Below are 23,510 nucleotides of genomic sequence, written 5' to 3'. Positions count from 1 at the left end.
TTGTGCGGACAACAACGGACATACGTTTGACACTCCGAAGTGCAAAGTAGTTCATCGGTGACATGTTGCAGACTACAGCTACAACTTAGGCGACTCCCTTCTAGAAGTATCCCAGGTTGAAAAAGATTTAGGAGTGTTGGTACCTTGTGATCTGAAGTCTCACGCTAACTGTGACAAAAATGCCTTTCGAGCAAACCTTGCACTCGTAACATTGAAGCGCATTTTTGGCCAGTTTGATGGAGGAACTTTCCACATAATCTTCAGCAGTCTTTTCGACCCCATTTAAAGCGTGGCAGTATATTGTTTCTGCCCTCAATCCAAAAGGATAAGAACACATTGGAACGTATCCAATTGTGAACCACGAAATCAATTTGAGGACTAAAATTTAATCCCTATGAAGAGCGCCTCAAATTGCTGAACCTTTACCAATCAGAGTATAGGTGTCTTAGAGGTGAAATTGTGGTGACTTACAGCATTCTTAACACTTAGCTCCAACACAAACCTCAATGGTAACACCCAGAAACTAGAGACACAACACAGAAGAACGGACTGTTGACATAACTTCTACTCCTTTAGAGTTGTCAGATGCTGGAATTCGCTGCCGGCTGAGCTAGTCCAGGTGACTTTCCAGGAGTCCTTCAAGAGGCAACTTGATATATTCTCCGGGACTAAGGGTAATCTCTTACCATGAATTACCAATTTCTTTTTGGGCAAACGACAACGGACTTACCTTTAACACTTCAAAGTGTAAAGTAGTCCATCTGCGACATGTCGCAAACTACAGTTACAACTTAGGAAACTCCTCTCTAGTAGTATCCCAAGTCGAAAAAGATTTAGGAGTCCTGGTGCCCCATGACTTAAAGTCTTACGCTAACTGTGACAAAAATGCCTTCCGAGCAAACCTTGCACTGGTAACGTTGAAGCGCATTTTTGGACAGTTTGACGGAAGAACTTTCCATACAATCTTCAATAGTTTCATCCGTCCCCATTTAGAGTACGGAAACATAGTACTCCCCCCCTCACTCCATAAGGACAAGGTCACTTTGGAGCGTATCCAACGGCGAGCCACGAAATCAGTTCGAGGACTCAAATCTAAGCCTTACGAAGAACGCCTCCGTTCACTAGACCTTTACCCACTAGAATATAGGCGTCTTAGAGGTGATTTACTAATGGCTTATAGTATTCTTAACACTTCTGGACATCCTCTTAAACACCTACTTAAGCTTAGTTCGAATAATAATCTAAGGGGTAACACCAAGAAACTGGAAACACAACATAGCAAGACGGAATGTAGACACAACTTCTACTCCTTAAGAGTTGTCAAAAGCTGGAATTCGCTGCCGGCCGAGCTAGTCCAAGCGACTTCTCAGGAGTCCTTCAAGAGGCAACTTGACCTATTCTTAAGGACCAAGGACAGCATCGCACTATGATTTACCAATTTCTTTTCCTCTTTTATTGTTAACATACCTAGGTTCCTGCCTGGAGGATTTGGTGATCCCCTGCTACTAGACACGGAAGCCTGTTAAGCGAAAGCTTCTTCTATTCCGTCCACAACCATTTGAACCATTTGAACCATTCTACTATCGTTAATAAACTGAGGTTCCTGCTTAGAATTATTGGTGATCCTCCGCTACTAGACACGGAAGTTCGGTAATCGAAATATTCTTTTATCCCGTCCACAACCATTTGAACCGTTGGGTCACAACGATATTGAACATTGTATTTTGGAACAATTCGAAAAGTCAACCATATGCGGTCTAATGGACAAATTCGAGAAACCACAATCGTATCTTAGTTGGACAACCGCTCAGGTCATATCTTGGCTTTCCGGTACTTAAACAAACTTTGAATAAACTTGTTTAAGGGTTGGACGATGCTGTCGAGCCGTATCTGTCTGCATTCAGTGCGAAGAATATAAGTGGAAAGTGGCTTAGCTCCCTGACTGCTGATGTTTTGGACAAGTATGGAGTTCACAAGATTGGCCATCAGATGATCATATTGGAGAAAGTAAAGCAACTACAATACCAATTTTCATCTTTTGATAACGAAACACTTCAGTCAGTTTTATTGCGCGTATCACGTTCGTGTACATGCATTGTTACTGCAATAAATTCTCTCATGGCTATAACTAAGAGACAAGATGCTGATAGTCCTTATCCGGGGATACTTTCAGATATTCAGGGAGCTGTTTCTTACATTCTCAGTTGTATACTGAACCTAATGTCCTCGATCGGTAATGCTGCGTCCTGGCTAGAGCGGTTAGTATGTAACACAGTAAATATTTTCAGCTAGACCCCCTTTTTCTCTTCTTCCCGAAATGGTTGTATTCCGACAATTTCTTGTTGAGAATGCTATAATTACCAATAGGTTATCTCAGCAGGCTATAAGTACTCAATGCAATGAACATTTTAAGGAGATAATCGATTATGTATGTCGGAAAACTCATTATCATAATTTAAGATTGAACCAATGAGGATCCGTGTCGAAGATGTTCTGCAAAACTGCAGTGATTCCATCTTGCTAACTCCATGTGGCATCGAAATGGTACAAATAAGAAAACTTGACTCCGCTGATTTTGTAAGCTTCCTTTTGAAATTCCTTAATACTTTATATCCTGATTGCAATATGCTACATTATTTTGCTTAGGTCAGCGTGTAATAACGTTTGTTTGTGCATCTCTGGATATCAGTTGTATTGTTTTCCTCTTATATACTTGAGTACTGGTTTACCTGAGTTAAGTTTCAACTATACTTAACTGATATGCTACTGATGTTCTTACGGAGATTGAAGTCCGTCTCATGCTGGAAATTTCTCTCACAGTCCGTTAGGTGAGTAGCTAGTTTATACTTGATTTATAAGGCCACCCTTTATAAACACTACTCCCCAGATTTTCTGGAATCAGGACATTTGTTAGTATGCCCTCATGATACGATGAATTTCATCAAGGGTCGTTCAGTACTTCTAGGTCCTGACTATACGTTTTTGTGCCATATGAACTCTGGGACTTGTCATGCATTAGGTTTATAAAAATAAAAAAGATAACTAGTTTTTTTCAGTAGGGTATTGTAGACCGTCGTAGCTGCTATACATCCGAGTTTATAACATGCAGATCTACTATTTGTACAATAATTAGTTTGTTGTTAGTAAAACATCTTAAAAAGTGGAGGTACTTAAGTCGTATTTTAGAATCATATAGAACATACTTTCGTGGTCCGGAATAATTCAGTCAGTCACAACGTAGAACTTCGTACGTTCGTACATCAGTTGCCATATACCGCATTAGCGCAGAGATACAATTGTCGATTCAAATCCCATAGTGGTAGAGGTAGTAAAAGTATAAACAGTAATAGGAAACATTAGGGTTTGAAGATGTTATTCAAGGAATATAATCCAGTGAAATAAATTTGGAAAGAGAAAAAATAAGGGACATGAAGAATTCAGAAGATTAGAATTTGAGAGAACACAAAGAGTGGACGCACCTGCGCCATCGCAAACGATTTTGAGCCATATCATTTAAGGTCTCTAACCATCGGTTGCTATCATCTCGCGGTCCCCAACCAGGTAGTCTACACCTACCAACATGGCTCAGTCCACTTGTCAATGACTTCATGGATTTTTGCCATGTTGTGATCTGGCCGCCCCTAGCTTTCTTCCAACCTACTCCTACACCATAAAACATCACTTGTCGAGGCAGTCGGTGGTTGGACATATGTAACACGTCTCAGACATCTCAACCGATGAAATTTCGTTACTCCGAAACAATTGTTGAGAAGTGGAATGAAAGCCTGTAATGAAACAATCAATCTCAATGTATATAAACAAATCAAATAAGTCATTCTGCTTGCCTTTCAAGCTTGAGATTATTTTAAATAGATTATTGGTGAGTTAGTAAGCGTTTATCAAGTTTGATTCCGATTTTGATACTTATGGATGTTTGGAGAGAAAACCCATTATTTGACGCAACCAATCAATATTCTACTGTTCTTAGATTGACTTCGTCATAGATCCATTGCTTGCACTAGTATGGAAACTTTTTATCCATATTCTTCTAAGTACTGCATCGGGTTTAAAATGGCAAGGACAATCAGTAAGCTTTCCGAGAGATTGCTTGAAATTGTTAAGTATCGACCATTGTGGTCACAGTATTTGTTTTAATAAATCTTTCGCTAATAACAACTATTTTTTACATTCTGCTATTATTTCCATGTGATTGCTAATGACTTATCTGTAAAGTGGTGTAAAGGTTTAGTGCATGATTACTACAGGATTAAAAGTTCTCCTTAAAATATCTTTTCATATTCTTTTTTAGGGGTTTAATTTTCGGTCCACGATAAACAATATTCACGTAATTGTTTCTGTTCAGGATGAAGTATGTAGACTAACATGTAGTCTATCATTATGATTTATTTTGCTTTACTTTGTAGTGTCGATAATGGGCTCTATTTTTCACTTATTTTGTTTGGATTAAGATTTAGCGTAATTTCAAACCTTTACAAATAAGTAAGTGGCCTCTTAGTAGTTAAAAAAACTCGTCTTCTAACCAGTTAGTCACATATTCTGACTTCAAGTTTGACTTCGAACCGAAACCATCGGCGATCGTATTATTAAACAATAAAAAATTTTTTGGAAAAACGAAGTTAAACCCCCGAAATCTACATAATCACTGGTCTCATGTCTGATCTTGCTTTTTCATTTTAGTTACTTATTGCTTAACGTCACAGGTCTTTGTGTTTTGAAGATCACAATAAAAATTTAGGGATGAACTACTACATCTACAGTATTTTTAACGGATTGAATGAATTGACAACGCCTGTAGCTCTTCTAGGGTTACTTCCGGTCCCGAGTCCGGGTAAAGGAGGAGGGTTGGGAATGGGGTCAGCAATCTCATCTTGTAGAAATCAACCTTGCCCAAAAACACTAACCAAAATGAACAACTTAAACCATTTAAACTTTGCCCTCCGAGCTGAAGAATCTTCCCGAAGGAATTATGACGCCTAATGGTAAAAGCCGATATTTTTCGGAAGTTATGAGGCCGACGCCCATTCTAACAACCAGCGCAACAATTAATAAGTACGTGGAATGCTCGGACAATGTGGGAGACCGGGAAGACCAGTCAAATAGCTACGAAAATGGGGAGATACAACTTGACGATACTCAGAATCAATGAAACCCACTGGAACAAACCTGGACTGAAAAGGATAGGTTCATGTGAGATGCTGTTGCACGCTGGTCATGAAGCAGGAAATGCTTCGCACACTGAGTTGCACTGATGCTGTCTTGAGAAGCACGAAGAGCACTTATAAGATGTAAACCTAATGGATTCAAAATCATCAAAGCAACCTTGGAAACAAAAAAGAGGAAATCACAATAAAAGTTGTCCAGCGCTATGCACCCACGAATGATTGTAATGAAGATTATAAAAATCAGTCTTATGCCAGGCTTCAGTCGATCTTAGAGTAGTGCCCGGGAAAGTACCTGACTATCCCGATGGGAGACCTAAACTCAAAATTCGGAATGGACAACACCGGGTATCAATATATCATGGGACGAAATGAGGTGACTGGAAAAAAGAAACGAGAATGGTGACAGACTTGCGAATTTATGCGCATTCAACAAAATGGTTAAAGATGGCGCAATATTCCCACACAAATACATACACAAACCTACATGGGTCTCACCGGACCACAATACAGAGAATCACATCAACCATTTTTGCATCACTAAAAAACTCAGTAGATCAATGGAAGACGTGCGGACAAACAGAGGAGCTGACATAGCTTCAGATCACCACTTGGTTGTAGCCAAGATGAAACTTAAGTTAAAGAAGCACTAGACAACTGGAGAAACAGCATTACAAAGGTTCAATACATCCTTCCTTTGAGATACTGACAAACCCAACGAATTTAAGGTTTCTCTCAACAATAGGTTCCAAGACTTACAAGATCTACCCAAAGCAAAAAAAATACTATGGAGGACATTTGGAAGGCGATTGAAGACGCACTAACTTCAACATGTCAGGAGGATCTGGGTTACAAGAAGCATCATCATAAGGAATGGATCTCTATCGCAACCCTGGTCAAGATTCTAGAAAGGAAGAGCAAAAAGACAGCAATTAACAACACCCGAATAAGAGCAGAGAAAGTCCAAGCACAAGCTGAATACACAGAAGCAAACAAGCATGTGTAGAAAAACATTAGAGCTGACAAGCAGAAATACGTGCAAGAGCTAGCAAAGACAACGGAAAAAGCTGCAAGAGAAGGGAATATAAGGCAGCTATATGACACAACGAAGAAACTAGCAGGGAAATATAATAAACAAGAGAGATTAGTCAAAGACAAAGGAGGCAAGCCAATCACTAAGATCCAAGAACAGAGGGACAGGTGTGTATCACACTTTGAAGAACTCTTGAATAGACCAGCCCCACTGAACCCACCGGAAATTGAAGTAGTACACACAGACACTCATAACTGCCACTCCACCAACGATCAAAGAAATCAGGAGTGGGTAAGCATCAGGACCTGACAGTATAACAATCGAAGCAATGAAGTCAGACATACAAGTAACTGCAAACATGCTCCATGTTCTATTCAGAAAGATTTGGGAGGAAGAACAAGTGCCGACAGACTGGAAAGAAGAAAACCTTATCAAGATGCCAACGAAATAAGATATGAGCAAATGTGAAAACTACAAAGGCATCACACTCTGACAGAGGTGGAAACTCACGTACCTTGTCGGCTGTCACAATTTCTCCTATTACAACCCAGCTATTCCCATTGCTCAATATTCTTGGGTACCAATTCACTTGAGAAGTCCCCAAATCAGAACACGATCGAACAGGAAAGAAGTTATATTTCAAATAACAAGGGTAGGTGGAAGTAAGAAGCCCAATAAGAAAAACGTTATTATATATTTGTAGTTTTTACGTGAAAAGATTCTAGAGTCTTCAAGTATCGACTAGCGCTGACTGAATAAGAAATAAACAATCAGTGTGAACCAACACAATCGTGCACGAAACATGCTTTAATCCAATCTATGACCCACTAACATCAGCATAATCAATTAACAAGGAGGATCTGATGTAGACATAAAGGCGAGGATTAGCAAAGCAAGGGAAGCATTCTTACAGTTGAAGAACATATGAAACTCAAAACAACTGTCGACCAATATCAAAGTCAGGATTTTCAATACGAACGTCAAGATAGTTCTATTGTACGAAGAACTACTACAACTATCATCAGAAAGGTACAAGTATTTCTAAACAATTGTCTACGCAAGATACTCAATGTCCGTTGGCCGGATATCATCAGTAACGACCTGCTGTGGGAGAGAACAAACCAGCTTCCAATTGAAGACGGAATTAGGAAAATACGTTGGAAGTGAATAGGACATACATTACGGAAAACATCAAACTGCATCACCGAGCCAAGCCCTAACATGGAATCCTGAAGGGTAACGTAAAAAAGGATGGCCTAAAAACACATTGCACTGAGAATTGGAAGCAGACATGAATAAGATGAATGGCAACTGGAAACAACGTGAAAGGATTGCCCAGGACAGAGTTGGATGGGGAATTCTGGTTAGCGACCTATGTTTTTCCACGAAGTGTGACAGGAGTATGTAAGAATGCATTGACAGAGCTTTTAGGAATAGAAGATACTACGTTAAGGAAATATTTGTGCTGCAGTTGATCGAAATAGCATTTTTATTTATTTACTACACGTTTTAAATTATGTTTAGACTTCTGGAGGCCATTTATGAATGCTACTTTTTATTTTTCTTGTTTCAGTCCCCAGCATTTAGTACCGGAAAAGTTACCAAAGGAGATGAAGTAATCGAAGTAAATGAACAAATAGTTGTAAGTATGTAATATATATGTCCCTTTACGGTATGCTATATTAAAAATTGTCTGTATCCGCAGTTACTATGTGCAGCATATTACTCACTATAATACACTGAGTTACAAACATTCAGAAACTATTTAAGAAGATTACTACTCAGTTGCCAACATCTCACTTCCTTATCGACATTTCGTGTTGACCACCTCAAGCAACAATGCAAGCATGTTCGAGTTGCTGTTGTCCCCCTCAAAATGCAAAATTTTGCTTCAGGATTGGGTTGCATCGGCACTTGAACTAATAATAGGGAGTGAAGTAGTCGAGCGTGTTGACCACTTCACTTATCTTGGGAGTCTCATCAGCCTTTGTGGTCTGGTGTATGACGGAATCTCAGCATGGATACAGAAGGCTCGACTAGCTTTTACCAAATTGCGTCACTTGTGGTGTAGGCGAGATGTCCGTCTACCAACCAAAGGACAGGTTTACTGCTCAGCAGTTCGTTCCATTCTACTTTTTGGCTGTGAAACATGGCCGGTAAGAGTAGAGGATATTCATAGGTTACTAGTATTCAATCATAGGACTCTTCGAAACATTGCTAGTATATCCTGGGACCACCGAGTAAGTAATGCAGTTGTTAGGAAACAGGTACTAGGTAAGGATGGCAAATCGATTGATGAAGTAGTGAAAATTCATCAGTTGAGATGTCTGAGACGTGTTACATATGTCCAACCACCGACTGCCTCGACAAGTGATGTTTTATGGTGTAGGAGTAGGTTGGAAGAAAGCTAGGGGCGGCCAGATCACAACATGGCAAAAATCCATGAAGTCATTGACAAGTGGACTGAGCCATGTTGGTAGGTGTAGACTACCTGGTTGGGGACCGCGAGATGATAGCAACCGATGGTTAGAGACCTTAAATGATATGGCTCAAAATCGTTTGCGATGGCGCAGGTGCGTCCACTCTTTGTGTTCTCTCAAATTCTAATCTTCTGAATTCTTCATGTCCCTTATTTTTTCTCTTTCCAAATTTATTTCACTGGATTATATTCCTTGAATAACATCTTCAAACCCTAATGTTTCCTATTACTGTTTATACTTTTACTACCTCTACCACTATGGGATTTGAATCGACAATTGTATCTCTGCGCTAATGCGGTATATGGCAACTGATGTACGAACGTACGAAGTTCTACGTTGTTGGTGATTGATTGACTGATATTTCATGTGACTTAATTTCCGTTTTCTTGTGACTTCAGCTTAAACTAAAAGTCCGCCCTTAAACTTTCATAGGACTTTTATAATAATCGAACGTTTACTGTTTATCTCTGTTTTTTATCAGATTGGTTGGCTTCACTATCGCGTCGCTGATTTAATGCGGCATTCTTCACAGCACATCAGTTTGCGATTGCGAAAGCGACCCTCTCATTCCAACGATTTTATTGGCTTTCCAGGAGCTGGGCGGCGTCATCGCTTAATAGTCAACCAGATACCACCTGCTGGGAGCCTATCCCAGACGCGAGGTGCGTATATATTTACCAGAAATCCAAAACGTCGTCTGCCTCTTACAGGCCCACTTTCTACAGAACCTTTGTCTGTTACTCAAGAAACCACCTCCGATCAAACATCTGTCTCCTCACCTACATCAACATCTCCACCTGAATCTCAATCCATAGTTAGTGTGTCTGGGTTGCTTTCCTCTTCTCCGACGTCTTCTTTATCTGTGCATCAGGGTACATCAATAAAAATAAATGATGATCCTTGCAATCTAGAAAATCGTGCTCATATATCTTTTAGACCGAATTCCAGCAATGAATCCATAATTTACAATAACTCGAGGCTTATTGCTAGTACACCAAATACTCCATTAATGACTTTACGATCAATGGACTCGGTGTGTTCTCATTCTTCGCTATCTTTTCCACCCCACCTTCCACCTGCGCATCCTGGTACTACAACGTTTGACAACGTAATAAACGATACTAGTGTGGTCACATCTGATACAACATACTCCAAGTAAGTGACTATTGAGAAGACGCATAGAGAAAATTGAGTAATTAATCTCAATATTTTTGGTTATTCCCAACCAAATCCTGTTGATCAAGTCAGTAGTAGTATGTAAGGTATGTGAACCGGAATCACGGTGAACTTGATGTTGAATTGCTATAGACAACTGGAAGAAAGTCGTGGGATTGGGTTCTATATTTAACAATCACCAGCAAAGGTATCCTCAACTGAGAAGCATGTTCTTTCAGAAATTCAGATATTAACTACTCGGAAAATTTACTAATAGGTTATTCATATCTCAATAAAGCTTGTATAATTCTATGAAGCACACACCGGTCACCAAAGAGTAACCAGTACTACCTCTTTTCCATCTTACTGACCCAATTGCATCGATAAAATTTAGAACATAGCATCTACTGGCCGTTTCCAAACACATAACAATTGAACTTATTTGCAATTTATTAATATTACTTCAAGAGCTCAAAAGTAGGTATGACCAATCCGGCTTCCATCTCTCACATTCTTTGCAGACATTTACTAATTTATAAGGTGTCTTAAAAGAGTAGTAGTATTCTACAAACTACTGTACCATTGAGTAGATTAAATGAAAAGTCGATACAGATATTTCTTATTTAGTAATACCCAAATTTTGCTCGTGATAGCGACCCTAGTTACTCGTTTTCTCATTATAAGCTAGATGATTAATAGATGTCACACTATGAATAATGTATTTTTAACTTATACCGCAACCCTAGATCAGTAAGAGTATAACTACTGAAAGTAATACTCTCTTGTTTTCGAATTGCCATACATCCGTTTGATTCATTGTCAATCGTCATTTACCTCATGTGCGAATTCACTTACTTTAAAAAAGAGGTTCATATATCGGGATTTAACGTGGAATTTTTCGTTTCTCTTTTTAGCATGTTTCTATAGTATGCCTACTTTCCTAAGATATACTTTTTGTTGCTTTCGTAGTTGAACGCTTTGCAAATGCGTTCGATCACAGAATTTTCATTAAGTTCTACATTCTTGTGACTCTGTTACGAGCAGATTCACATTTCTAGTCAATGCACCTCTGGATGCAGCATTAACGATTAACTACGATTTATCAGACTCACTTTCATGATGACTACATATCTTGTGTAGATAACCTTTCGTATGATTTCATTTTCAGTTCATTTTTTATTGAACTTTTGGTTGTTTAGATGATGAAAGTGTTTAGGTACAACTAGAACAAAGCATTCAGTCAGTCAGTAACAACGTAGAACTTCGTACGTACGCACATCAGCTCGAGTTGCCACACCACATTAGCACAGAGATGCAGTTGTCGATTTAAATCCCGCAGTGGTAAAGGCGGTTAGAGTATAAGCAGTAATCGGAAAGATTAGGGTTTGAAGATGTTATTTAAAGAGTATAATCCAGTGAAATAAGGGTTAGGGAAAAACAGATTTATTAATAAGTTCCATACAACGTTAATTTGAAATTTCTCCCAAGTATAATCTGGTTTTTGACATCAAGTGCCGTTCGTTCTGAAACTCAGAAACATTAATTATTTTTGGGGAGCTCATAAGGTAAAAAGATTGTAGTTTATTACCCTATTGTTTGAAACTATGTTTTGTAATTTATTTAACTCGGTTGGTATTTTTTGATGATATGAAGAACATGATAATAACCTCCTAAGGAATATAACTAGTAGTGAGAATTATGTACTGTTGTAGTATGGATGTAAAAAGATTTATTTTCAGACAACTTTTGTACTTCATTTAGTCTTAGATTATTCTAATCATCTGAGATACTCTGAACTAACTTTTTAGTACTATTATTTTCATAATAACGGACTAAATCATATTTTTCCTTGCGTTATCCGTAGAAAATACAAGTCTGTCAATACTTCTCATCATATTCGCTCAACTTCTTGTTCTTCAAACAAATCTGTTTTCCCTCGTTTTTCCCTAACACATCGACGCACAGCTTCTGGTGACCCAAAACTGATGAATAGTATATCTAGTGGCGATGGGGAAGGTTAGTGAGTAGTGTGGTGATGTCATAGTGTTTTGTATTGGAATAAATATTTTTAATTTTGCTAAAAGTGACACGAGTACGTGTTTTAATCGTAATATCTGTTTTATCAGATTTCCACATTCATTGTCGTGAGCTATAAAATTTTAAATTATTCGTTTTCAGTATTTTACTCACTGCTTAGTGTCAAAAGTCTTGTTGTTTCAGTAGTTTAAAAGATCTCTATACCATTATTACTAAACGACTGTAGATCCAATGCGACACATATATATTTTACTTTCTAAATTGAGCATTTTACTTGCAACAAAGTCAAGATTTCACTTGAATGAATATCTCTACTAGTAATCTTGTAAGCTTGGTTTTTCCTTACTAATTAGACATTCAAAACATACTAGACTTATTCTTTTTAATTTGTATGCCTAAGTAAAGCTCCAAGAACGAACAATAGTTGATAATCTCTTCCTGAGTAATTTGTTCTAGTCCAAAGTTATTCAAAAATATAGTCTTAGTAGATAGGGTAAATAGATATTAATTCTTTTGAACCATTCGAGTGAAAATATGACAATGTCTACCACTAAACTTTGTGCAAAGTAAGTAAAATTTCAGTTACTGGAGTACATGATGCGCATGCTGATTTATCATCATTGGGTTGAGAAATAGTAACTACGAAAAATGCTAAGTTTGGTCAAAACATAATGTGCTAGAAATCTACAAAATCAGTGAGTGATAGTCAGTTTTGTAAATCTGATGTATATGCCTGCGATGGAGACTGATTAGTATGACTAGAAAATCGGTCCAGTCTTGCAGATCTGGCAACTATTTCTCTTATTTAAAATCATAATAACCTTGTTATTCCATATCTTTTCTCCCCCTCGTTCATTACTTTGCTTTTATCTTCTAGTTTGTTTCATACCTTCAATTTTGTTATTTTGTATTGCATAACTGGAGGCAATCAGAAAATCCTACGTGAAAGTTTTGTCCAGCCCGATACTTAAGGAGCTTATATACTCGTTTCTCAGATATTTGAAGCTTCATCATACAGTGCAGCAGTTAAGGACATTACCAATCAGCTGCGGATTCGTTGGTACGGCCGAGAGTTAGGAGAGTCCATTCAAAGCACCTTCATATGCTCATGTGTTTATAGTCACTATCAAGAAAGTTCTTCTCATTCTCTTCATTCTGTGAGGTTGTTTTTTTTACGGAAATAAGAGAACGAAAAGCAAACATCTAGATCTTATATTAAGCCGGTGGATACAGAGAATCCACTCAGAGGAGTTGGAAAACCTCGATTCCAAACCAAAGGTGTACATAAGCTCTTGGATCCTGAGGAGTCGGATAGTGTATAAACCTATTTTTAATCACTGGTTACCATGGGACGGCGTCTACTAACGTTTTGAGTTTCGCAGGAAACTTTACAACCTCCTTCATTAGGCCAGGTGCTAAGGCCTAATATTCATAGCAGGTGGCTTTAACTCCTAAGTTGGTGGGCCAAGTCGAAATTCAAAACACTTAGGTGGAGACCCAGGCCAACAAACAGCAAATGGTTACTGTCTGCTGTAATGCCGACCAAACAACCGATTATTCTTAGCAAGTATAAACTTTAAGTCGGAGGAAAGACTATCTAAACTGGTGATCTCTAACATCAGAACGGTGGACGCAAATAGAGCATGCCTTCACCAGCCATTATTCAAGAGGCTTAATAAAAGACTGCTTCTCCTGCTGGAGTATATGGGTGAACTCCAAACACTCGATGCCGAAACTCTTCATTACTAATATGGTGTTCCCACTAAATGTCAGCAATTCTTCGGAGACAACGATGATCAAGCACAGAGTCGTCTAACACCCTCAACTCGGAGAGGCCGGGTTTCATAAGTATAGAGGAAAACTGCTCTCACCTTTTACAGCCAGACTAACATCACGAAGGCGCCAAATATGGCCCAGATTGGCATAAACCGCTTTGGCTTTCACTGTATGTGAATTGGTCTCATCACTCACACCACCACCAACACTTACTCAGCTACCCAGATACACGAACTTCACTACTTCTGTCTGCTCACTACCCAGGATGAATGCCAGTTTTGTAGAAGTACTTTGTACTTCGGAGGTGCAAAGCACATACCATACCTACGGATACTAATTGCCAACTGATTAAGTGCGGATTGCATGACTTGGGCATTATCGCACAGTAAGACAATATCATCCACATACTCAAGGTCGAAAAATCTTTCTCCAACCAACAAATCCACACCAACATCCATCAGAGCTGTTTCCAGAACGTCATCGATGATAAAGTTGAAGAGGAATCGTGAAATTGGGCTACCCTGCTTAGTCCCAGGGCTTGAATGGAACGGTGGAGAGAGGTGGTTCTATGCCCTCACTCTGCCTGAGGTGTTTGTATATAGGGCTTTTAAGATGTTGGTAAACTTCTCAGGCACACCCTTCTTCAATAGACAGTCCTAGAGAACAGTCCTGTCCACGAATCGAAGGCAGCCCTGATGTCAAGAAACACTACGATTATTGGCCTCTAATACGTGTGACGGTGTTCTAACGTTTTGGCGGAGGGTGAAGATGTGATCAATACATCCTCGACGAGAACGGAAATCAGCCTGCTCCTCGCGAGTCCTGAACAATCTATGAAGCATAACGGAAGCCAATAGTTTGGACGCAATCGTAAGTAGACTTATCCCCCGAAAGTTGTTACAGAACCAACACGAAGAATTTCCGTTTATGGTCAAACTCGCGGTCACCCAGAGTAGACCGACGTACTTCAATGAGTTGTAGGAAGCCTGTAGAAACCCGATGCTTAAAAGCGGAACATTTCGCGAAGCCGCAAGCGACTTTATTCGCCATTTTTACGGTGTCATTCAGATGCAGCCGGTGCTCTTCTATACTTTTTGATGGGCTGGTAGGTAGCCTTGAACCTAGCTCGGTTCGATATTTAGTTGCAACAGAAGCTGCAACTAATTTGCTGACATCGATCCGTTTGGGGAATTTATTAAAACATTTTCATGAAGAACGAGAAAGTTGGTGGTCAAAATGTGCCAGATTTGAAAACAGCAGCTTCTAGCAAATGTAGAGAGCTATTTCAACTCATTCGAACCACTGGCAGCAAGAAGTCTAGTGTGAGTTAATGAAATGCCAGTTAACAACATCCGACGACGACTTGCACAGTGGGCAGTTTTCCGAGAAACAGTCAAGCTAGTCTGTTGCCCCATCATTGTCAATCCCACTATCTTGTACTCCATGGCGGGTTACGACCGATACAACTAGAAGAAAATGCTCAAGAAACTACAACTCTTGAAGCACCATAGACCACAAGTTACTAATCCCAGACGACTCATTTTCATGACGTAGGTGGTCCGAGATTTGATGCTGATACACAACGTGCTACGCGCTAAACCCTCAACTGAACACTTAAGCGAGGAAACAAAAGTGGGAGAGAAAGTCTATTGGGTTACCAAATGACACGTATAAATACTCATTCGTATATATTACATCTCTACGCCTTAACAAATCAATCCATCTCAGCCAAAGGTGTGCATTTATCCGTTAGGACTTGTCTAATTGTCAATAAGTGGTCTCATTTGGCTACTTTTGATTAACTCTTCAGATTACGGGGCGAACCACTGGTAGGAAAATTGATTGGGTTGTTTCGAAAGGTCTGACAACTAGAGAGTGTTCTAACATGCTAAAATGAAGTGACCATCGCCTCCATCTTTAGAAATGTCCTATGTCATCTATGCAACAACTATCGGGGAATACGTTTACTGCCGTTTGCGTCCAAGCGATTGGCTTCCATCATGCTTTGCAGATTGTTCGAAACATTCGATCGATTGACTTATGAAAAGCAGGACACTTTTTGATCAGATTGTGGATGTATTGAGTTTGTAGGCTTTTACAGTGTAATCAAAAATAATAAATTGCTTTTCAACTGGGAGCTTGGTATTCACCTCTATACTGTCAATTCAGAAAAACGTCTTGTCCATAATTTTCTAAAATTCAAACTCAAATTAATAGTGATAATGTTTCTTTTATACATATTTTTTAAAATCTTCCCAGATACGTTATTTCAGAAAAAACCGAGTCCTTCGTCGCTTCGTCACTGTAGTAGTTCATCTCCTAAGTTTCATGCTCTGGATAAACGCTATAGAAACGTAAGTTTTACAAGTGAATTCCTTGACAAGACTCACTATACGTACTGTACAAAAATAGATTAGAGATATAAGATATTAGACTAAAAGCAATATGGGATTGTTCCATTTATTATAGACTTTCAGTTAACTCATTAATTACTGTTATACGACCTACTATCTCTAATTTCCTGCCGGTCTGTTAATTACAACTTGCTTTTTCATTGCTATTCATGGCTCGTTCCTGTATAGTTGTTATTTTTTATTTTGTGATGTGACTGCGACCTGGTAGGGCTGTAATAAAAGCTACATCTGTTTGAAATATAAATACAGTAGAAGCTGATTGCTAAATTCTTCAAGCTCAAGGCCAGATGTAAAGAGAAGTCTGCGAACTGCGGGCCAATGAGAACTCAGTTGTTTCAGGTCAAAGTCAGGTGATGGTAGGGCGTGTAATTGGCCAAGTCAGAGAAGCTAAGTTATAGATGTAGTAGACGCATAAAATTCTGTTTAGTGACTTTAGCACGTGGTATTGGTCAGTGTTTCAAGATACAATCGTAACATTACTTACTTACATACTTCTGTTACACCTCACAAAGGAGCGTCGGCCGCTCACCAGCATTCTCCATCCAACTCTGTCCTGGGCAGTCTTTTCCAATTGCTATTCATCATATTTATGTCTGCTTCCAATTCTCGGCACAGTGTGCTCTTTGACCTTCCTCTTTTCCCCTTCCCTTCAGGATTCTAAGCTAGGGCTTGCCTCGTGATACAGTTTGATGATTTGCGTAGTGTATGTCCTATCCATTTCCATCGTCTTTTCCTAATTTCCTCTTCAGCTGGAAGCTGGTTTGTTCTCTCCCACAGGAGGCTGTTACTGATAGTATCCGGCCAATGGATGTTTAATATCTTGCGTAGACAACTATTTATAAATACTTGTACCTTCTTGATGATGATTGTTGTAGTTCTCCAAGTTTCAGCTCCATACAATAGAACTGCCTTGACATTCGTATTGAAGATTGTGACTTTGATATTGGTTGAAAGTTGTTTTGAGTTCCATATGTTCTTCAATTGTGGGAATGCGGCCCTTGCTTTACCAATCCTCGCCGTTACGTCTGCATCTGAACTTCCTTGTTCATCGATGATGCTTCCCAGGTATGTGAAGGATTCTACATCTTCCAGAGTTTCGCCATCAAGAGTGATTGGATTGCTGTTCTCCGCTTTGAATTTGAGGACCTTGGTTTTTCCCTTGTGTATGCTGAGGCCTACTGATGCAGAGACTGCTGCTACTCTAGCTGTCTTTATCTGCATTTGTTCATGTGTATGAGATAGGAGGGCTAGGTCATCTGCGAAGTCTAAATCGTCTAATTGGTTCTGAGCTGTCCATTGTATTCCGTGTTTTCCCTCAGATGTCGAGGTCTTCATAATCCAGTCGACCACCAGAAGAAAGAGGAAGGGAGAGAATAGACAGTCTTGTCTGACTCAGGTCCTTACTTGAAATGCGTCTATCAGCTGTCCTCCATGCACGACCTTGCACTGTAGTCCGGATAATGTTGACAATCTTCTCAGGAACTCCGTAGTGTCGAAGAAGTTTCCATAACGTCCTCCTATCTACGCTGTCAAATGCTTTTTCATAATCAATGAAGTTGATGTACAGTGACGAGTTCCACTCAACTGGTTGTTCGACGATGATCCCTAGTGTCGTGATTTGGTCTGTACACAACCGATCCTTACGGAATCCAGCTTGTTGATCTCGAAGTTGGGTTCCTCGAAGTACTCTACCCATCTGTTCCGCTGTTGTTGAATTTCAGTGATTGGCCTGCCTTCTTTGTCTTTGACCGGTCTCTCTGGTTTACTATATTTTCCTTCTAGTTTCTTCGTCGTATCGTAAAGCTGTTTCATATTTCCTTCTCTTGCAGCTTTTTCCGCCGTCGTTGCTAGTTTTTCCACGTATTTCTTCTTGTCGGCTCTAATGCTATTCTTCACTTGCTTGTTTGCTTCTATGTACTCAGCTTGTGCTTGAACTTTCTCTGTTCGTGTTCGGCTGTTGTTAATTGCTGTCTTCTTGTTCTTTCTTTCTTTGATCCTGTCCAATGTTTGTATAGAGATCCATTCTTTATGATGATGCTTCTTTAGGCCCAGAACCTCTTGACACGTTGAAGTTAGTGCTTCTTTGATACCTTTCCAGTTGTCCTCCATAGTAGTTTCTCCTTCTTTCAGTAGATCCTGTAAGGCTTGGAACCTGTTGTTGAGAGCCTGTAGCTCTTCTAGAGTTACTGCCGCTCCCAAGTCCGGGTAAAGGAGGAGGGTTGAGCATGTGGTTAGCGACCCCATCCCGTAGAAAACTAACTCGCTAAAAAACACTAACCGGAAAAATAATTCAAATCATAACATTACTATATCATTATATACCCTCAAGTATCCCACTCAACATCATATTGTGCGTGTTTTATTTTTACAGCTTCATCGTTCTAGTCTTGATGATTTCATGCTTTTTTTAAAACATGGATTTGGATCAAGAAAACCAAGTAAGTTCTACTTATCCTTCTTTTGCTAATATCCCAATCCTGTTCTGCTTCGAAATTAATAAATCCCAGCATGTGTAGTAAACTAATACGTAAACTGCTTACACGGACATTTTAACATTGTTTCTTTTTAAAGTTATAATTGTCATAATCGTTTTTCAGCGGGTAGCTTGCTAATTAAAATAGCCGGTTATCAACAAAGTTACTTAAAAAACGATGAATGCGAGCCACTCACTTTGATTCAAGCAATTTTTAAAAACATTAAATATGTTCTGTCTTGTCTAATATCAGAAGTACCGTACTATTCTTTAAAAATTTTATATGGATTAGTCGGTTTATTTACTCTATTGAACCTGGTCGTAGATTGAAAAGAGGGTTGTGGTATTTAACTACAAGCTCATTGCCTTGTATCAGTACCCAGGAGATCGAAATTTTCGAATTCTACTTATTTACGGCATGGTGATGTACAGATAGCTGAGTTTCATTGAAATCGTGGACGGATCAATGTTAGACCATCATTGGTCGGTTCATGATTTCAATGAAACTCCACTAATTTAATTGAGCTTATTTATTGAAACCTTACCATTGACAAGTTGTTCCGTGGTGCATTTAAGGTAATATTTGTCCTATACTTAACCGAAGTCGTTGGTGGATAAAGAGAAATTATTTTTTACAAATTTTAAGTGGAAAGGTAATCCAACTGCATGGTAAACATGCATAACACTTTTGGGTCTTTCTACGCAAAAGCAGTACATTGACTTTTTTATGTCCATTGTTTTCACTGCTTTCTATGGATTTTTAATTTCATGTTTTACATATAGCTCGTCGTATATCCTGCAAGGATCTTGGACAGGGAGATTGTCAAGGTTGGCTTTGGTTGAAGAAAACCAACCCACTTACCAGTAAATATGTGAAGCGATGGTGTGTTTACAAAAACTCAACGTTCTATTATTACAGAAATCCTGAAGTAATGTTCTAACTTGTTTTTTAAAAATAGGAAAATATTTGTTTCCCTTATTTTAGGATGATTCAGCTGAAGGTTTAATTCTGTTGCATGGTTTCACAATCACTCCTGCAGTCTCAGCGAAATCGGGAAAATTGTAAGTCGTTTCAATTGCACCTGTTAGAATTATAGGATGTGCTCAATATAGACCCCATCAACTACAAAATTTGTAGAAGACTAGTACACGGTATTCTCGCCTTAAGATTCGCTAGTCGATTGCTACAGTATATCGTCCTTGCTAGTTTCTAACAAATCCATGGGCCTGCTGAGCTTCCAGCTTAAAAAGCCGTTCATAGTTAATTTACGTACGAAGAATATTATGGTTTACCATAGTAATTATAAGTTGAAGAGACATTTAAGTAAAACATTCGTTACACGATGCAACAACCCTTAAAAATCCCCGTTCCACTTTTTCGAAGCTGTAGATTGATGATTCAAAATCATCAGTGCAACGTAATATTGCCCTTTTAAAGTTCATTTCACAGTCATGGTGTGCAATCGAGACATTTCTCTATATGTCGGTTGGCTTGTATGTATGATCAATGCATTCTGGATTACAGATATACTCCAGTAAGCGAAAATTCAGGTACGGTAAACTAATTTTTTGTTTTATGCGAAATCAGACAGTAGCTTTGTAAAACACGAAAATCATACATTGAGTACATCACTTGCACATCTTTTTTCAGTTGTCCCTTACATCTTCATCCTAGTAACATTCTACTTCCAATTCCTGCTACATAATGCTTATGTCCGTCTAAATAGGTAGTGCACACGACAATACTACATAATAGTTTGAAGGTTAGAAATTGATATACATGTATCGGAGTTTCCTTTTTATTTAAACACTGATTTAACCATAACTATCTACTTACTAATTGCTATTATTATTAACATACAAACCGTAGTTATATGATTTACCTAACTAGTACTATCATGGTGTTCCGATCCTGACCATTGCTGCTACCTTGACGTGGTGGTCGGGCTTGCCTATCGTGATAAACCAATAGAGCTATACCAGCTGGAACAGTCGTTCCTCAAGGTCGGTTGTAGAACAGTAAGACTAAAAGCAGCAAACCCAAGGTCCGAGGGTGAAGTCGTACTGCTGACTGTACAGAGGTGTGACGGCAGTAAGGTGCTTCCCTCAGATAACCAGCATGGCAGCGATGCTGCCTTCCCACAAGGAGGGGTGGGGTTAGAAAAGGTCGACCCTAATAAATGCACACCTCGCCTTGTCCCAGGGATACCGTCTCCAGCAGTAAGGTCCCAACAATTACGGAGCTAACACAAAGGTGTGACCGACCTCAAGCACCATGGTCACGCCTTCAGGTCACTAAGATCACCCTAACCTGATTTACTTTTCAGGTACCTCCAGAAGAACCATTCCACGGTGTGAGCAACCGGGAAGTGATGACTGCCATCATACCTCTAACAGCACTCAAGAACACTGGTGTTCTAATTTCATAGCTCTGTTAACCTAGATTTGCGGAAATAACAGCTGTTTCAAACGAATAACTTGGGCTAGTTCATTTGAATAGCTCTCAGTAATGTCATGTGGTTTTTCATATTTCATTCATGTTAGTGCATTCTCAATTTTCAATGATTGGGTTCGCTTTGTGTTCGCTTCTGATTCTGAAATCGACCGATCAAAATGGATGAATAAGTTAGGCCTAGCTTCAATCGGTTTGTCATCTACCATACCAAATTCTCGTATTGGAGGTTTCAATCCTGGTTATGTGGTTTTATGTGACTCGAAAAATAACGAAGTAAAGGCTGAAATTCCGCATCTACATTCATGCACCGTCTTATCAGATTCACCCACTAAAAAGTTCCAAGGCGACAACACATCTGGACTTCGATCTCAGACCTTATCAACTTCCAAAACTACAGATTTCGCAGAAAACTCCTTAACAGTGGTGACTTCCCAGGTCAGTCATATCCTGTTAACCACACAGTTGTTTATAAGTCCTATGTCTGTTTCAGTGCCGAAATTTAATTCATCCTGAACCAATTAATCTTTGGTTGTTTAGTGTCTAGTTTAGTATCACGATTTTCCTATTTTTCAGCCTGTGTCAACCCCTCCAAGGCATGCAGCACTACATTCAGTTTCATCACCATCATTTTCTACGTTTGATTTGCGTTCGAATTCTTTACCATCTGAACCCCGTGCTGTCCGCTCTATAATTTTTCCTCGGAATAGTGCTCTATCACCCTCAGCTGGACATTCATCATCTCCTGCTCACACTAGAATTAGGCATCGTCAACCACTTGAAATCCCTTCAGTAGCATTCAGATGCTATAGTGAGAGTGAAGATGAAATAGACGAGGATGTTGAAGCCGAATGTGATGTGGATGAAAACTGTATCTCTGAGGGAGGCGCACAACTAAATCTTCGAAACCGACCAGGATCTGCATCCCCATCACATGAACGAAGATATGTTATTTTAAACAGTACAGAAGGAAATGAATGTTTACAAGAATATAAAAAGCTGATTTCATGTAAAAGTGAACTACATGTGTCCGATGTACATGCTTCAATGCCTTTATCACGTCCATTAAGAGCTGCGCATATCATTACGAAAAATCTCCATTGTTCTGATAAACTTTCAGGTGTCGAAAAGATTGTTGGCGTAAGAAACAACGAATCAGTCCCCGAATGCAGCAGTAGGCGTTTTAATAACTGACACTGAAAAGCTCATTTTTAAGTTACCATAATCATCTTTGACCATTCGCTGTTGAATTTAATTAATTTTGTCACTTATTTTTTGAGATTACTTGATTTTCATTCTGACTTTATCTTTTGTGAAATATCTCATGTTATGTAGTTATCCCCATTGTTTTTAATCCGAGAAAGTCCTTTTAATAGAATTGGATGCAATAAGTCAGTTACAACGTAGGACCAGGCATATATATGCATCGGTACAAGTTGCCACACCTCATTAGCACAGCAAGACGAACACTGGTGTAATATATAAAGAAAAGATTTTATGTAAGGATATAGTACAGAAAGATATGAAATAATTTTAATCTCATAGTTTAAGGGAAGGAAGAAAGTGTATACACCTACGCCACTGTGATCATTTCTGAGCCATGTCACCCACAGTCTCCAAACATTGGTTAAGATAGTCGCGCGGACCCTAATCAAGTAGTCTTCATCTATCAACATGGCTAAGATTAGAAGTTAGTGACTTCAAGCACTGATGCCACGTTTTGGCTTGGACTCCCCTGGTTTTCTTCCAACGATCCCCGACAGTTGTCAGCATTGAACGCTGTGGTAATGTGTTCAGGTATACTTAACATTTGGTTCATCCATCTCAGTCGACGAAGATTCACAACTTCAACAACCGATTTAACATCATTCCCTAATACCCTGTGTCTAACCTCGCTATTACTTACCCGATGATCCCAGCAAATGCGAGCAATATTTATAAATCATATGTGGTCAAATACTAGTAGCTTACGAGTATCTTCTACTCTTAATGGCCACGTTTCGCAGCCGTTGATACTTTGACGTGGTGGTCGGGCTTGCCTATCGTGATAAACCAAGGTCGGTTGTAGAACAGTGAGACTAAAAGCAGCAAACCCAAGGTCCGAGGGTGAAGTCGTACTGCTGACTGTACAGAGGTGTGACGGCAGTAAGGTGCTTCCCTCAGATAACCAGCATGGCAGCGATGCTGCCTTCCCACAAGGAGGGGTGGGGTTAGAAAAGGTCGACCCTAATAAATGCACACATCTCCTTGTCCGAAGGATATCCATCTCCGGCGTTAAGGTTTCAACAACTGCGTGTGCGACCGACCTCAAGTAGCTGTCCTTTGGGTACTGTGGTCACGCTTTCAGATTCACTAAGATCACTCCTAACCTAATTTACTTTTCAGGTACCTCCAGAAGAACCCTTCCACTGTGTGAGCAACCGGGAGGTGATAACTGCCCTCATATCTCTATCAGCACTCAAGACCACTGTATTCATAATCAACCTTTTTCCTCAGTTCCCGTTATTCCT

General features: G+C 39.4%; 1 protein-coding gene across 4 annotated transcripts; it reads left to right on the top strand.

Annotated features, from left to right (window-relative positions):
• Positions 1-1,721: 1,721 nt before the first annotated feature.
• On the top strand, positions 1,722-22,340 carry CNKSR2 (connector enhancer of kinase suppressor of Ras 2; the record flags this gene model as incomplete). Of its 4 annotated transcripts, XM_012938040.3 has the most annotated exons (14): positions 1,722-1,830; positions 1,865-2,258; positions 2,293-2,428; positions 2,461-2,577; positions 4,310-4,369; positions 7,787-7,855; positions 9,175-9,848; positions 11,713-11,864; positions 15,921-16,015; positions 18,447-18,513; positions 19,332-19,477; positions 19,534-19,610; positions 21,093-21,438; positions 21,577-22,194. In XM_012938040.3, the coding sequence occupies exons 2-14, from the start codon at positions 2,119-2,121 to the stop codon at positions 22,192-22,194; spliced, it is 2,697 nt and encodes an 898-aa protein (XP_012793494.3). In that variant the 5' UTR covers positions 1,722-1,830; positions 1,865-2,118. The 4 variants fall into 4 exon arrangements, with proteins under 4 accessions (XP_012793494.3, XP_051071190.1, XP_051071188.1 ...); XM_051211151.1 differs by lacking the exon at positions 21,577-22,194 and having other exon boundaries at positions 2,461-2,828; positions 19,332-19,610; positions 21,093-21,447; XM_051211152.1 differs by having other exon boundaries at positions 1,722-2,828; positions 21,577-22,340.
• Between the last annotated feature and the right edge of the window lie 1,170 nt (positions 22,341-23,510).

This window comes from Schistosoma haematobium, chromosome ZW, assembly GCF_000699445.3.
Source record: "Schistosoma haematobium chromosome ZW, whole genome shotgun sequence".
NCBI lineage: Eukaryota > Metazoa > Platyhelminthes > Trematoda > Strigeidida > Schistosomatidae > Schistosoma > Schistosoma haematobium.
This window is presented reverse-complemented; position numbering and strand designations above follow the sequence as displayed.